General features: G+C 52.7%; 1 protein-coding gene across 2 annotated transcripts in view; it reads left to right on the forward strand.

Annotated features, from left to right (window-relative positions):
- The window catches only part of LOC110507068 (sodium-dependent serotonin transporter-like), a 33,057-nt gene extending 18,203 nt beyond the window's left edge, over positions 1-14,854 (forward strand). For both annotated transcript variants that reach the window (XM_036965200.1, XM_036965199.1), the window contains exons 5-14: positions 4,511-4,649; positions 5,120-5,254; positions 6,365-6,468; positions 6,666-6,793; positions 7,700-7,812; positions 8,293-8,424; positions 10,779-10,878; positions 11,143-11,243; positions 11,336-11,503; positions 12,479-14,854. In XM_036965200.1, coding sequence (XP_036821095.1) covers positions 4,511-4,649; positions 5,120-5,254; positions 6,365-6,468; positions 6,666-6,793; positions 7,700-7,812; positions 8,293-8,424; positions 10,779-10,878; positions 11,143-11,243; positions 11,336-11,503; positions 12,479-12,550 — 1,192 coding nt within the window. In that variant the 3' untranslated portion in view covers positions 12,551-14,854. The remainder of the gene's footprint in view (positions 1-4,510; positions 4,650-5,119; positions 5,255-6,364; positions 6,469-6,665; positions 6,794-7,699; positions 7,813-8,292; positions 8,425-10,778; positions 10,879-11,142; positions 11,244-11,335; positions 11,504-12,478) is intronic.
- Positions 14,855-15,732: the final 878 nt, after the last annotated feature.

Consider the following 15,732-nt stretch of genomic DNA (forward strand, 5'->3'; position numbering starts at 1 on the left):
GCGGAGGAGAGAGGGGTAGACGGCATGATGGGCTCGATAGAGAATAGGGAGTCGAGACGGGGCAGAGTGACTGGATGGGTGGATGAAAGGCAGGTAGGGAAGATGGACAAGTGGAGGGAGATACGGACGTGGCGGATTGACGGGAGGTGAAAAGAGAGGGATTGATGGAGGAGGCAGTGAGTGAAACATTGAGGAAGGATGTTTCCTATAGGGTATGCAGACGGTAGACAGGCTACACTTTCAAACAATTCTAGTTGTTTAAACTAATTAGTATTAACGGGTTCCACCTCTTGTCAGTTAAAGTGTTACCTGAACTTGAAAGGTTAAGTCGACCCAAACGTAGCTCCAACTTGAGAAAACTTAGGCGAAAAGTCGGTCAACATAAAATGATGACCCGCCAAAAACCGCGCTTCTTAACACTCGCCCGCTTAACCCGGAAGCCAGCTGCACCAATGTGTCGGAGGAAACACCGTTCAAGTGACGACTGAGGTCAGCCTGCAGGCACCAGGCCCGCCACAAGGAGTCGCTAGAGCGCGATGAGTGCTAACCCGGACGCCGCTGGGCCAATTCTGCGCCGCCCTATGGGACTCCCGACTTAATCACTGCTTTTAACAGAGCTGATACAGCACAGTTGAAATCAGTCATTGACAGAGACATGGTGGCCTAGCAGGAAGAATGGAGGCTGGTGGGAGGAGCTATAGGAGGACGGGCTCAGTGGAATGGAACAGAGTCAAATGTGGTTTCCATATGTTTAATGTGTTTGATACCGTTCCATTCCAGCCATTACAGTGAGCCCCTCCTCCTATAGCTCCTGTCCAACATGTAAGTTGAAAGAATTGTATGTCAAAACCCCTCTGTGTGTGTGTGTGTGTGTGTGTGTGTGTGTGTGTGTGTGTGTGTGTGTGTGTGTGTGTGTGTGTGTGTGTGTTCCACAGCCTTTTTGAGAGAGACTATATCCTTCTTCAGTTGTTTTATTTTGTTAATTTAACCTTTATTTAAACGAGGCACGTCAGTTGGATCAGCATCACGCATCTACAATATGTTTGTTCAGTTTGTAGCCTTGTCGTTTTCATTTGATCCATCTCTTGCCTATTCCATCTCTTGCCTACTCCATCTCTTGCCTACTCCATCTCTTGCCTACTCCATCTCTTGCCTACTCCATCTCTTGCCTACTCCATCTCTTGCCTACTCCCTTCTCCATCTCTTGCCTACTCCATCTCTTGCCTACTCCATCGCTTGCCTACTCCATCTCTTGCCTACTCCATCTCTTGCCTACTCCCTTCTCCATCTCTTGCCTACTCCATCTCTTGCCTACTCCATCTCTTGCCTACTCCATCTCTTGCCTACTCCATCTCTTGTCTACTCCATCTATTGCCTACTCCATCTCTTGCCTACTCCATCTCTTGCCTACTCCATCTCTTGCCTACTCCATCTCTTGCCTTCTCCATCTCTTGCCTACTCCATCTCTTGCCTACTCCATCTCTTGCCTACTCCATCTCTTGCCTACTCCATCTCTTGCCTACTCCCTTCTCCATCTCTTGCCTACTCCATCTCTTGCCTACTCCATCTCTTGCCTACTCCATCTCTTGCCTACTCCATCTCTTGCCTACTTCATCTCTTGCCTACTCCCTTCTCCATCTCTTGCCTACTCCATCTCTTGCCTACTCCATATCTTGCCTACTCCATCTCTTGCCTACTCCATCTCTTGCCTACTCCATCTCTTGCCTACTCCATCTCTTGCCTTCTCCATCTCTTGCCTTCTCCATATTTTGCCTACTCCATCTCTTGCCTACTCCATCTCTTGCCTACTTCATCTCTTGCCTACTCCATCTCTTGCCTACTCCATCTCTTGCCTACTTAATCTCTTGCCTTCTCCATCTCTTGCCTACTCCCTTCTCCATCTCTTGCCTACTCCATCTCTTGCCTACTCCATCTCTTGCCTACTCCATCTCTTGCCTACTCCATCTCTTGCCTTCTCCATCTCTTGCCTACTCCATCTCTTGCCTACTCCATCTCTTGCCTACTCCATCTCTTGCCTACTCCATCTCTTGCCTACTCCATCTCTTGCCTTCTCCATCTCTTGTCTACTCCATCGCTTGCCTACTCCATCTATTGCCTACTCCATCTCTTGCCTACTCCATCTCTTGCCTACTCCATCTCTTGCCTACTCCATCTCTTGCCTACTTCATCTCTTGCCTTCTCCATCTCTTGCCTTCTCCATCTCTTGCCTTCTCCATCTCTTGCCTACTCCATCTCTTGCCTACTCCATCTCTTGCCTACTTCATCTCTTGCCTACTCCATCTCTTGCCTTCTCCATCTCTTGCCTACTCCATCTCTTGCCTACTCCATCTATTGCCTACTCCATCTCTTGCCTACTCCATCTCTTGCCTACTCCATCTCTTGCCTACTTCATCTCTTGCCTACTCCCTACTCCATCTCTTGCCTTCTCCATCTCTTTCCTTCTCCATCTCTTGCCTTCTCCATCTCTTGCCTACTTCATCTCTTGCCTACTCCATCTCTTGCCTACTCCATCTCTTGCCTACTCCATCTCTTGCCTACTCCCTTCACGTCCTTCCTTTATGACCCTGGAAATCAAATAAAAACTTGCACAGTGTGTTTATTCAGCGTACCGAAGCTTTCAGAATGCCATCATATGATGCTCGTACGTACCTGCTACGAGCAGCCTGTCAACCTCAGATGTACGAGTGCTTTTCCTTTTCTCTCTTGATCATTTCCATGTAAATGACTCCTTTCTCTGTTATTCTGTCTCATCCCCTCTTCTCAACCTTCTTTCCCCCATCTCCCCATCTCTCCATCCCCTCTTCTTAACCTTCTTTCCCCCATCTCCCCCATCTCCCCATCTCCCCCATCTCCCCCATCTCCCCCATCTCCCCCCTCTCCCCATCTCCCCCATCTCCCCCCTCTCCCCATCTCCCCCTCTCCCCCCTCTCTCCATCTCCCCATCTCTCCATCCCCTCTTCTTAACCTTCTTTCCCCCATCTCCCCCATCTCCCCCATCTCCCCCATCTCCCCATCTCTCCCTCTCCCCATCTCCCCATCTCTCCATCTCCCCATCTCTCCATCCCCTCTTCTTATCCTTCTTTCCCCCATCTCCCCATCTCTCTATCTCCCCCATCTCCCCCATCTCCCCATCTCCCCATCTCCCCATCTCCCCATCTCCCCAATCTCCCCATCTCCCCCATCTCTCCATCTCCCCATCTCCCCCATCTCTCTATCTCCCCCATCTCCCCATCTCCCCATCTCTCCCTCTCCTCATCTCTCCATCTCCCCATCTCTCCATCCCCTCTTCTTAACCTTCTTTCCCCCATCTCCCCCATCTCCCCATCTCTCCCTCTTCCCATCTCCCCATCTCCCCCATCTCTCCATCTCCCCCATCTCCCCCATCTCCCCATCTCTCCATCTCCCATCTCCCCCATCTCCCCATCTCTCCATCCCCTCTTCTTAACCTTCTTTCCCCCATCTCCCCATCTCTCCATCCCCTCTTCTTAACCTTCTTTCCCCCATCTCCCCCATCTCCCCCATCTCTCCATCTCCCCCATCTCCCCCATCTCCCCATCTCTCCATCTCCCATCTCCCCCATCTCCCCCATCTCCCCCATCTCCCCATCTCTCCATCTCCCATCTCCCCATCTCTCCATCCCCTCTTCTTAACCTTCTTTCCCCCATCTCCCCATCTCTCCATCCCCTCTTCTTAACCTTCTTTCCCCCATCTCCCCCATCTCCCCCATCTCTCCATCTCCCCCATCTCCCCCATCTCCCCATCTCTCCATCTCCCATCTCCCCCATCTCCCCATCTCTCCATCCCCTCTTCTTAACCTTCTTTCCCCCATCTCCCCATCTCTCCATCCCCTCTTCTTAACCTTCTTTTCCCCATCTCCCCATCTCTCCATCCCCTCTTCTTAACCTTCTTTCCCCCATCTCCCCCATCTCCCCCATCTCCCCCATCTCCCCCTCTCCCCATCTCCCCCTCTCCCCCCTCCCCCTCTCCCCATCTCCCCATATCCCCCATCTCCCCCTCTCCCCATCTCTCCATCCCCTCTTCTTAACCTTCTTTCCCCCATCTCCCCATCTCTCCATCCCCTCTTCTTAACCTTCTTTCCCCCATCTCCCCCATCTCCCCATCTCCCCCTCTCCCCATCTCCCCATCTCCCCAATCTCCCCATCTCCCCCTCTCCCCATCTCCCCCTCTCCCCCTCTCCCCCTCTCCCCATCTCCCCTCTCCCCATCTCCCCATCTCTCCATCCCCTCTTCTCAATCTTCTTTCCCCGCGCATCTTTCTCTTCTCGCTGATTTCTCTCTTCCTGACAATCCCTCTCCTCTCCCTGATTGGACCCCCCCCTCTCCCCATCCCTCTCTCTCTCACCCCTCCCTCTCCTCATCCCTCTCCCCTGATCCCTCTTTAACCTCTCATCCCTCTCCTCGCCTCATCCTCCTCTTTCTATACCCTCCTCTCCTCATCCATTTTGCTCATCCCTCTCTGTTCCGTATAGGCGTCAGGTACTGCAGGTACACCTGTCTCCAGGTCTACACCAGCTAGGCAGTGTGAGTTGGCAGCTGGCTCTCTGCCTCCTGTTCATCTTCACCATCGTCTACTTCAGCATCTGGAAGGGAGTCAAGACCTCTGGCAAGGTGAGCAGAGGGATGGACAAACAGTAGATGATAGTCGATAAATACTGTGAAATCTGTTTCTCACTGATGTCTTTTATTCATACGTGCCCAACTCTCTTTCCCTCTCTTTCTCTCTCCCCCATCCATCTCTCTCTCTCTCTCTCTCTCGCCCCCCCCCCCCTCTCTCTCTCTCTCTCTCTCCCCCCTCTCTCTCCCCCACCCCCCCTCTCTCGCTCCCTCCCTCCCCCTCTCTCTCTCCCCCACCCTTTCTCTCACTCTCTCTCTCTCTCTCCCTCCCCCACCCTCTCTCTCTCTCTCCCCCTCTCTCTCTCTCCCTCCCCCACCCTCTCTCTCTCTCTCCCCCACCCTCTCTCTCTCTCTCTCACTCTCTCTCTCTCTCTCTCACTCTCTCTCTCTTTCTCTCCCTCCCCCACCCTTCTCTCTCTCTCTCGCTCCCCCCCCCCTCTCTCTCCCCCACCCTTCTCTCTCAGGTGGTGTGGGTGACAGCCACCTTCCCCTACCTTGTCTTGCTGGTGCTGCTCGTTCGTGGGGCCACTCTGCCCGGGGCCTGGAGGGGCGTGGTCTTCTACCTCAAACCTGATTGGGGGAAACTACTCAGCACCACAGTGAGTTAGCCAACTATTGGTGTAGGTTTCCAGCCAATCTTGTGTCATCATACAACATGCTGACACCGAATCTTTCTGCCTGATGTCTTCCTAATCTCCAGTTTGTCTCTCACACTCTCCCTCTCCCCCTCTCTCTCCCTCTCTCTCCCTCTCTCTCTCTCTCTCTCACTCTCCCCTCTCTCTCTCTCTCTCCCTCTCCCCCCTCTCTCTCCCCCCTCTCTCTCCCCCTTTCTCTCTCCCCCCTCTCCCTTTTCTTTCTCACACTCTCTCCCCCCTGTCTCGCCCTATCTCTTCCTCTCACTCCCCACCTCTCTCCCTCCCTCTCTCCCCCTCTCTCTCCCAATCTCCCCCTCTCTCTCTCTCTTCCTCTCACTCCCCTCCTCTCTCCCTCCCTCTCTCCCCCTCTCTCTCCCAATCTCCCCCTCTCTCTCTCTCTTCCTCTCACTCCCCTCCTCTCTCCCTCCCTCTCTCCCCCCTCTCTCTCCCCATCTCCCTCTCTCTATCCTCCCTCTCCCCGTCTCCCTCTCTCTATCCTCCCTCTCCCCGTCTCCCTCTCGCTCCCCTCCTCTCTCCCTCTCCCCCCTCTCTCCCTCTCCCCCTCTCCCCCTCTCTCTTTCTCTCTCCTTCTCTCTCCCCCGCACTCTCTCCCCCTCGCTTTAACTGTCCCTCTCTCTCCCCCTCTCCCTTCCCTCTCTCTCTCTCTCCCCGTCTCCCTTTTCTCTCGCCCCCCATCTTGCCCTCTCTCTCTCCCTCCCCATCTCCTTCTCGCCCTCGCTCTCTCCCCCCGCTCTCTCTCTCCTTCTCCCCTCTTCCCCCTCTCTCACTCCCTCTCTCCCCTCTCTCTCTCTCTCCATCTCACTCCCTCTCTCTCTCCTCTCTCTCTCCATCTCTCTCCCTCGCTCTCGCCCCCTCCCATTCTCTCTCCCCCTCCCATTCTCTCTTCCCCTCCCTTTCTCTCTCCCTCTCCCTCTCCCTCCCTCTCTCCTCTCTCTCTCCCCCTCTCTCTCTCCTCCCTCTCTCTCTCCTCTCATCCCTCTCTCCTCTCGCTCTCCCCCTCTCTCTCTCCCCCTCTCTCTCTCCTCCCTCTCTCTCTCCCCCTCTCTCTCACAGGTATGGATTGATGCTGCAGCTCAGATCTTCTTCTCTCTGGGACCAGGTTTTGGGGTGCTCCTGGCCTTTGCCAGCTACAACCCCTTTCACAACAACTGCTACAAGTCAGACTCCATTTCTCTTGATACAGTACAATCTGTTTATGAACCTGCCATGTGAAATGTATTTATGTTGCCTGTGACTTGTTGTTAATCCTCTCTCTTCTCCTATCACCCTCTTTCTGTCTCTATCTTTCTCCCTCTCTCTCTACCTCCCTCCTTTTCTCTTCCCCTCTCACCATCCCTTTATCCCCCTCTCTCAGGGATGCGTTGGTGACCAGCTCGGTGAACTGCCTGACCAGTTTCCTCTCTGGGTTTGTCATCTTTACTGTGCTCGGCTACATGGCTGAGATGCGCAAAATAGGCGTGGAGACCGTAGCCAAGGATGCTGGTAAATCAATCAAATCCCAAATTGAAAATCAACTTTTCATATGTAGCAGTTGTTGTACGATTTATTTACTTTACATCAGGGCCCATATTCATAAGAGTCTCAGAGTAGGAGTGCTGATCTAGGATCAGGTGTCCTCTCCCTTCGCTTGTAATCTTATTCAATATGATCTTAAAGGCCCAGTGCAGTCAAAAACATGATTTTCCTGTGTTTTATATATATTTCCACACTATGAGGTTGGTATAATACTGTGAAATAGTGAAAAAGATGATAATGCCCTTTTAGTGTAGGAGCTGTTTGAAAAAAACTCCTGAAATTTCTGCCTCTTCTGCTGGGATAGAGGTTTGGCCTTCCATGGTGACATCACCAATAAGAAAGAGCACAAAACCTCTACCAATAACAGCTAGTTTTCAGTTTTCCCCTCCCCACTCAGACCACTCCCAGACAGGCCTTGCTAAATTCTTGCTTGAGAAATTGCTCTTTGCTAAAAAGTAGGAGTGGGTGACCAGATCCTAGATCTAGCACTCCTACTCTGAGACGCTTTGGGAACACAGGCCCAGATAGTTCAGAGGTTATCTGAGGTCAGACATCTGGCAAGTGAGTACAGACCAGACCGTGGAGAGTCCTAAGGTAAGAAAGAGAGTTCAAAGAGAGGACATAACAAATTCTCTGCTACGGTTCTAGTTACTCTCGCCTCCATCAAGACTAAGTGCTCACTATTCCTTTTTGATCAAGGCCCAACACCATATATAACATCCTCAGGGACCCGTATGGAAATAATTACGATGCCTTAAGTGGTTTCAAACATGAAAGAGGACAGTTAAGATGCCACATTTTGACCATGTGTGTGTGTGTGTGTGTGTGTGTGTGTTCCCTTTCCTAACGTGTTGACTGTCTGTCTTCTGCCAGGTCCCAGTCTGCTGTTCATCATCTATGCTGAAGCCATCGCCAACATGCCCGCTGCCACCTTCTTCGCCATCATCTTCTTCCTCATGATCATCATGCTGGGGCTGGACAGCACAGTCAGTGGCACACACACACACACTATGCACACAGTATGCACACAGAATTATTAGACTGGTTTTCAAATTGATTCATGTCTGTTTTTGATCAGTTCTATTATGTGTACTAGTTTATTGAGTGTGTTGAGTGTGCATTCAGCCAGGCTCTGAGTGTGGGTGGGGAGGGGGGGGGGGGGGGGTGTACTGTCAACAGAACGTATTGTTATGCATAAGGGACAGTTTGTGTCTTTCTGTCTGGGTTTGCCTGTTTATAGAGATTTTCTATAGCTGCGCTATGATTTTTTTCTCTCTCTCTCACTCATCACTCTCATCTGTCTCTCCTTTTCTCTCTCTCTCTCTCTCTCTCTCTCTCTCTCTCTCTCTCTCTCTCTCTCTCTCTCTCTCTCCTCTGAGTTACTCCTCTACTGGCTCCTACTCCTTCTCTCTCCCTCTCAATTAAATTTCAATTTAATGTCTCTCCCATCTTGTCTCCCTGTGTAGTTTGCCGGTCTGGAGGGGGTGATCACAGCCATGCTGGATGAGTTCCCCCAATTGTTGTCTAGGAGGAGGGAGTTGTTTGTCCTGGGTCTGGTGTGTGTCTGCTACCTGGGAGCGCTCTCCACCCTCACCTACGTGAGTCTCCACTCTACCTAGCCTTGGTCCCACTCCCACGCAGCCTCGGTCCCTCTCCCACTCAGCCTCGGTCCCTCTCCCACTCAGCCTCGGTCCTTCTCCCACTCAACCTCAGTCCCTTTCACACTCAGCCTCGGTCCCACTCCCACGCAGCCTCGGTCCCGCTCCCAACCGGCCTCGGCCCCTCTCCCACTCAACCTCGGTCCCTTTCCCACTCAGCCTCGGTCCCACTACCACGCAGCCTCGGTCCCACTCCCACGCAGCCTCGGTCCCGCTCCCAACCGGGTCTCGGTCCCTCTCCCACTCAACCTCGGTCCCTTTCCCACTCAGCCTTGGTCCCACTCCAACCTGGCCTCGGACCCACTCCGACTCGGCCTCGGTCCCACTCTCACGCTCTCTCGGTCCCACTCTCACGCTCTCTCGGTCCCACTCCCACGCGGCCTCGGTCCCACTCCCACGCGGCCTCGGTCCCACTCCCACGCGGCATCGGTCCCACTCCCACGCGGCATCGGTCCCACTCCCACGCGGCCTCGGTCCCACTCCGACTCGGCCTCGGTCCCACTCTCACGCTCTCTCGGTCCCACTCTCACGCTCTCTCGGTCCCACTCTCACGCTCTCTCGGTCCATCTCCCACCCAGCCTCGGTCCAACTCCCACCCAGCCTCGGTCCCACTCCCACCCAGCCTTGGTCCCACTCTCACGCTCTCTCGGTCCCACTCTCACGCTCTCTCGGTCCCACTCTCACGCTCTCTCGGTCCCACTCCCACGCGGCCTCGGTCCCTCTCCCACGCGGCCTCGGTCCCTCTCCCACGCGGCATCGGTCCCACTCCCACGCGGCCTCGGTCCCACTCCCACGCGGCCTCGGTCCCACTCCCACGCGGCCTCGGTCCCACTCCCACGCGGCCTCGGCCCCACTCGGCCTCGGCCCCACTCCCATGTGGCCTCGGTCCCACTCGGCCTCGGTCCCACTCCCACTCGGCCTCGGTCCCTTTCCCACTCGGCCTCTGTCCCTCTCCCACTCGGCCTCGGTCCCTCTCCCACTCGGCCTCGGTCCCTCTCCCACTCGGCCTCGGTCCATCTCCCACCCAGCCTCGGTCCAACTCCCACCCAGCCTCGGTCCCACTCCCACCCAGCCTTGGTCCCACTCCCACGCAGCCTCGGTCCCTCTCCCAATCATCTCTGTCCCACTCCACGCAGTCTTGGTTCCACTCCACGCAGCCTCGGTCCCACTCCACTCCACTCCACGCAGCCTCAGTCCCTCTCCTACTCAGTCTCGCTCCCACTCCCACCCAGTCTCGGTCCGACTCCACCCGCATCAGTCCCTCTCCCACCCAGCCTCGCTCCCACTCCCACCCAGTCTCGGTCCGACTCCACCCGCATCACTCCCACCCAGCCTCGGTCCCACTCCCACGCAGCCTCAGTCCCACTCCCATGGAGCCTCAAGCCCACTCCCACGCAGCCTCAGTCCCGCTCCCACGCAGCCCCACTCAGCCTCGGTCCCACTCCCACTCGGCCTCGGTCCCACTCCCACCCGGCCTCGGTCCCACTCCCACCCGGCTCGGTACCGGTCCCGCTCCCACTCCCAGCCAGCCTCGGTCCCACTCCCACCCAGTCTCAGTCCCACTCCCACCCAGCCTCGGTCCCACTCCCACCCAGTCTCGGTCCCACTCCTACTCGGCCTCGGTCCCACTCCCACCCAGCCTCGGTCCCACTCCCACCCGGCCTCGGTCCCACTCCTACTCAGCCTTGGTCCCACTCCCACCCACCTCGGTCCCACTCCCACTTAGCCTCTGTCCCACTCCCACTTAGCCTCTGTCCCATTCCCACCCAGCCTCAGTCCCACTCCGACCCAGCTTCGGTCCCGCTGCCACTCCCACCCAGCCTCAGTCCCACTCCCACCCAGCCTCAGTCCCATTCCCAACCAGCCTCAGTCCCATTCCCACCCAGCCTCAGTCCCACTCCCACCCAGCCTCAGTCCCACTCCCACCTAGCCTCGGTCCCACTCCCACCCAGGCTTGTTCCCACTCCCAAGCAGCCTCGGTCCCACTCCCACGCAGCCTCGGTCCCACTCCCACCCAGCCTTGTTCCCACTCCCAACCAGCCTCGGCCCCACTCCCAACCAGCCTCGGCCCCACTCCCAACCAGCCTCGGCCCCACTCCCAAGCAGCCTCGGTCCCACGCAGCCTCGGTCCCACTCCCACGCAGCCTCACTTCCACTCGGGAAACAAGTCGAAAATAAGCTCCGGTGGAACATCAGCAGTATATACTGTATAAATGTCTCTATAGCTTTTGTCTCTTTTGTCTTTGTGGCTTGTTTCCCAACACCCATGCGTTTCTCTGGAAATCTGTTTTTAGGGAGGTGCGTTTGTGGTGAAACTGTTTGAGGAGTACGCCACAGGACCTGCTGTCATCACTGTGGTCTTCCTAGAAGTCATCGCTGTTTCCTGGTTCTACGGTAAACGGCTGACAATGATATTGTTGACAAGGCTCACATAGTCTGACAATCTTTGGATTCAGCTTTTTTAGTTTGTTGTTGATTTAAGGGATGTGTGTTTGTGATTGGTTTGTAGCCTGTCTGCCCTAGACTGTCTGCACTAGACATTTCTAATTTGGGACAATGAAGTCACTGGATGCATTGATTGATTGATTTCTATTCCATATTGAGACTAAAGTGTGTGTGAGTGCATGTGTTTCATTGTGTGTCTGTGTCCATTTTCAGGCACCAGTCGTTTCTGCGCTGATGTCAATATGATGCTGGGCTTCTCCCCTGGACTATTCTGGAGGGTGTGCTGGGTAGCCATCTGCCCCATCTTCCTACTGGTGAGGCCCCCCCCCTCACACACAGACACACAAACACCGGCACTATATTCCTATTCGAAACACAACCACATCTATGTCTCATCTCTCCTCAGTTCATCATTGTCAGTTTCCTGGCGTTCCCCCCGGAGGTCAAGTTGTTTGACTACGTCTACCCACCCTGGACCACAGTTCTGGGCTACTGCATCGGAGTGTCCTCCTTCATCTGTGTACCAGCCTACATGGTGTACCACCTGCTCACTGCCAAAGGGACCTTTAAACAGGTAAGAGCCTCCAGAGGGCTTGGGGTGGGCCTCTCCCCCTCCAGTCCCCCTCCAGTCCCCCCTCCGTCCTACTAACAGAGAACACAATCAAAGGGAGAGATGCAGAGAGTAGGAATACAAGCCACCCCGGCTTCCAGACCTTATGGTTCAGACACTCGCGCGTGCAAGCACAAAACACACACACAAACACAAAACACACACAAACACACACAAACACACACACGCTAACATAGACAAGCGACAGACACCGCGGCACCTGCACACTGTCACGTTGCCAAGCCAGAAAACAGCTCCTTGTTTGAGAAGACAGACCAACATCAAACAGCCTTGTACACACAGCGCCTCCCTCCCTCCTCTCCCTGCCTTTGATAAACCTGTCATCCAATAAGCCCAGTGTTTGCCCCAGTGCCTCACCACACAATGGGACTGAAAGACAGTGTCAGCAGGGGGGTGCGTGTGTTACGTGTGTGTTCTGGTCGTACATCTGTGTTAGTGTGTGTGTGTGTGTGTGTTACGTGTGTGAGCGTTGTATGCCCAACCTGCCACTGCGGCCAGTGAGTGTAGACAGACGGATCAGAGCGAGGTCAGGATGACATAGTCTGTGTGACAGCCCACAATAACAACGATCTGTCGGTTCCGCCACAGTTTTACCAGGCACCACTTCTTGCGCTCAGACTACCAGAAATCTGTCACTTTCAATGGAAGCAGACGCGGGAAAGTCCTTATGAGTGGAGCGACTGTGCAATAACCAATCCGAGGAAAGGAGGGTCTTGCTCGATAGCTTTGACACTGTGCTGGATAGGCTAACAGCCAACGTGCCAATTTGCATGTTGTTTGGAAGATTCCACACGAAAACCTCTAGTGTTACAAGGTGAACCCAACCCTCAATGACAGTGGCTTGGATGAAATAACTCTGGTGTCCCCTCCTACCCCTCTCTTCTCTGTCCCACCCTTCCTCCCTTCCTTATCCCTCAGCGTCTCCTGAATGGCATCACCCCTGTACCCAGTGGGCCTCACAGTGACATTATCATCACCCACGCTGTCTGACCCAGTGGTCTGACCAGGCCGGGTGGACTACACCACCCTCTGCTGGACATAGAGCACAACTGCAGGACGGGGAGGGTTCACCCCCCCCCCCCCCCCCCCCCATCCCACTTCTCCTCCAGAACCCCCACAGCAGACTACCGAAGCACAGAGGCACCCTGTTTATCCCACTTACCCCAGGGCTGAGGTGGGGGCGCTGGGCCATCCCACACCCCTCTTCCGTCGTCTCCCTTCTGGCTCATTCTGTTAGCGGCTAATGTCGTCACTGGTTTCATACTGGGCCACGCTGGTCAGAGCATTTCAACCACCAGACAGAGGGTTTTTAGATGCCACAGCACAACGGCATGTGTACTGTTATTGAAGCGTAATGTTGCCTTTCAAGTCTATACCTGTCCATTACAATTGGAATCCATCCGCACAGTATGAGGCATAAACACACACGCTTCCTTGTCTCTGCTCTGTCAGGTCCACGAAACAATGTTTATATCAGGAGCAAACATCTCATCTCACGGCTTCGTTCGAGGTTATATCCTTGTTTCATGAGTTCTGCGTTCAGATATTTAGCTGGGCATTGATTGCAAAATGCAGGTATCTTTTTTAAGTTTCTCTATGAAACCAAATATTCCATGGATATTTCTAAAGGTATTTCCAGATGTGAGCTGTTGTCCTGCTTTAGGAGGACTTGGTGGGAGCTTGTCAGTGTTTCTGAACGGGATGGCTGAACCTATGAAGGGCCTTGATGAGTGTCAGAGCGTCTCCACACGGTGAAGCGCTGTATGTTGGTGTTTTATGACGCACTGCAGTACTGATTATGCTCTATAAGCGTATCCAAGTTGTTGGGGGACATAGAGACCAGTTCAGAAGAGAAAACGGGGCTTTGTCCAGTTATGTGGGGGGATTCTTTAGCTGCAGTATGGAAGGCTCTGGTGCGCGTGTACGCAGGCCCTGTGCAGATCAGAAGGAGTGGGTTATATTATCCCAATGTAAGATGTATATTTATTTGAAATAATTATTATTGCTCTCAAATCTATACGTTCATGTGTTTGTCTAACTCATTTACTATAAGTTTGATTTAGTTTCTTAATATGTAAAACACCATTTCCACGCTAACTGCCTACATCGGGAACCCAGTATTGAACACAACTATGTTCATCTCCTTCATCTCTGTCTCTCAGTCTTCAAGGATGTGTCTAAAAACAGGTATCGGTCTTTACTTTCGACCAAATAGTCTGTTGTGTGTTGGAATGGGAGTCGTAGTATGACATGTGTATTAAGTGAGTCTTGGTGTGGGTGTGTCTCTCTTTGTTCTGTGAATACTTGTCTACTCTCTTGAATGGATTATGTTTGTGTGTGCATCAGACCAGGGTGCAAATACTATAGGGAATCTTTCAAGTACTTTGTGTTTTCCTTGGCCTGCCTAGTGCCAGATGGGCGGGGTATGTTTTAGCCTGCCTCATGCCAGATGGGCGGGGTTTGTTTTAGCCTGCCTAGTGCTAGATGGGCGGGGTTTGTTTTAGCCTGCCTAGTGCCAGATGGGCGAGGTTTGTTTTAGCCTGCCTCGTGCCAGATGGGCGGGGTTTGTTTTAGCCTGCCTCGTGCCAGATGGGTGGGGTTTGTTTTAGCCTGCCTCGTGCCAGATGGGCGGGGTTTGTTTTAGCCTGCCTCGTGCCAGATGGGCGGGTTTGTTTTAGCCTGCCTCGTGCCAGAGGGGCGGGGTTTGCAGGATTGCGACTGTTCTATTGGTTCCGTTGAACCAGGCAAGCTCAATCAAATCGGAAGTATTTGAAACGATTTCAAATAGTATTTTACCTGGGGATTGGTGTACGTGTGTCTAAGCGTGCATACCTTGCGAGCATGCATACATGAGTGTGCGTGTATACACGTGTGTGTGTGTGTCAGCGTGCATACATGAGTGTGCGTGTATACACGTGTGTGTGTGTGTCAGCGTGCATGTGTGTGTACATTATGAACTGAAGTAGCAGTGTCAGACTCTGTCAACTTTGTCAGTGTGTGTAACCTGTGTGTGTGTAACCTGTGTGTGCATGCCAGTGTGTGTAACCTGTGTGTGCATGCCAGTGTGTTCATGCCAGTGTGTGTAACCTGTGCTTCAGCTTGCGTCTGTGATGTGACCTTGTCTTGTTCCTCTCCAAAATATCCAATGAAGATGATAAAACCACTCCCTTGTACCTCTCGAGCCTATATAATGTATGACCTATGTATGTCTGTTAAAGATTGTATTGAGAAATAAACCTGTATAGAAGAAAGATATACATATTATATGAATGAATAAATAAATAAAGTTAAGATGTAAATGAGTAGCTATGCCTCTTGCATTTTTTCCCCCCCACAATGCTTTTGTAATACTGTTTTGTAACATTGTAACACTTGAATTGGGTTCATTTCTGAGATTATTTAAGGAATGAGGTGGTTTAATGCCAAGGGCACAGTTAGACAGTCCATTTTCTGCTATACATATTCCACCACTAAGGGCAGCAGCTAGGGCCAGGTGCTTGAAGCACCAGAAAGGCTTGATAAGTGATTGCTCAAAGGTGTGGGTGATTGGCGGGTAATTCGTTATTGGGAGATGGGTCAAAGATGTTTGATTGTATTGACAAGATAGACAGCAACACAATTAGACCCAACCAAATCATGAGAAAACAAACAGATAATCACTTGACACATTGGAAGGAATTAACAAGAAAACTGCGCAAACTAGAATGCTATTTGGCCCTAAACAGAGAGTACACAGCGGCAGAATACCTGACCACTGTGACTAACCCAAACTTAAGGAAAGCTTTGACTATGTACAGACTCAGTGAGCATAGCCTTGCTGTTGAGAAAGGGCAGACCTGGTTCTCAAGAGAAGACAGGCTATGTGCACACTGCCCACAAAATGAGGTGGAAACTGAGCTGCACTTCCTAACCTCATGCCCAATGTATGACCATATTAGAGACACATGTTTCCCTCAGATTACACAGATCCACAAAGAATTCAAAGACAAACCCGATTTTGATAAACTCCCATATCTACTGGGTGAAATACCAGTGTGCCATCACAGCAGCAAGATTTGTGACCTGTTGCTACAAGAAAATGGCAACCAATGACCAAACACCATTGTAAATACAACCCATATTTATGTTTATTTATTTTCCCTTTTGTACTTTAACAATTTGCACATTGTTAC

The sequence above is a fragment of the Oncorhynchus mykiss genome, chromosome 27, assembly GCF_013265735.2.
Source record: "Oncorhynchus mykiss isolate Arlee chromosome 27, USDA_OmykA_1.1, whole genome shotgun sequence".
Lineage (NCBI taxonomy): Eukaryota > Metazoa > Chordata > Actinopteri > Salmoniformes > Salmonidae > Oncorhynchus > Oncorhynchus mykiss.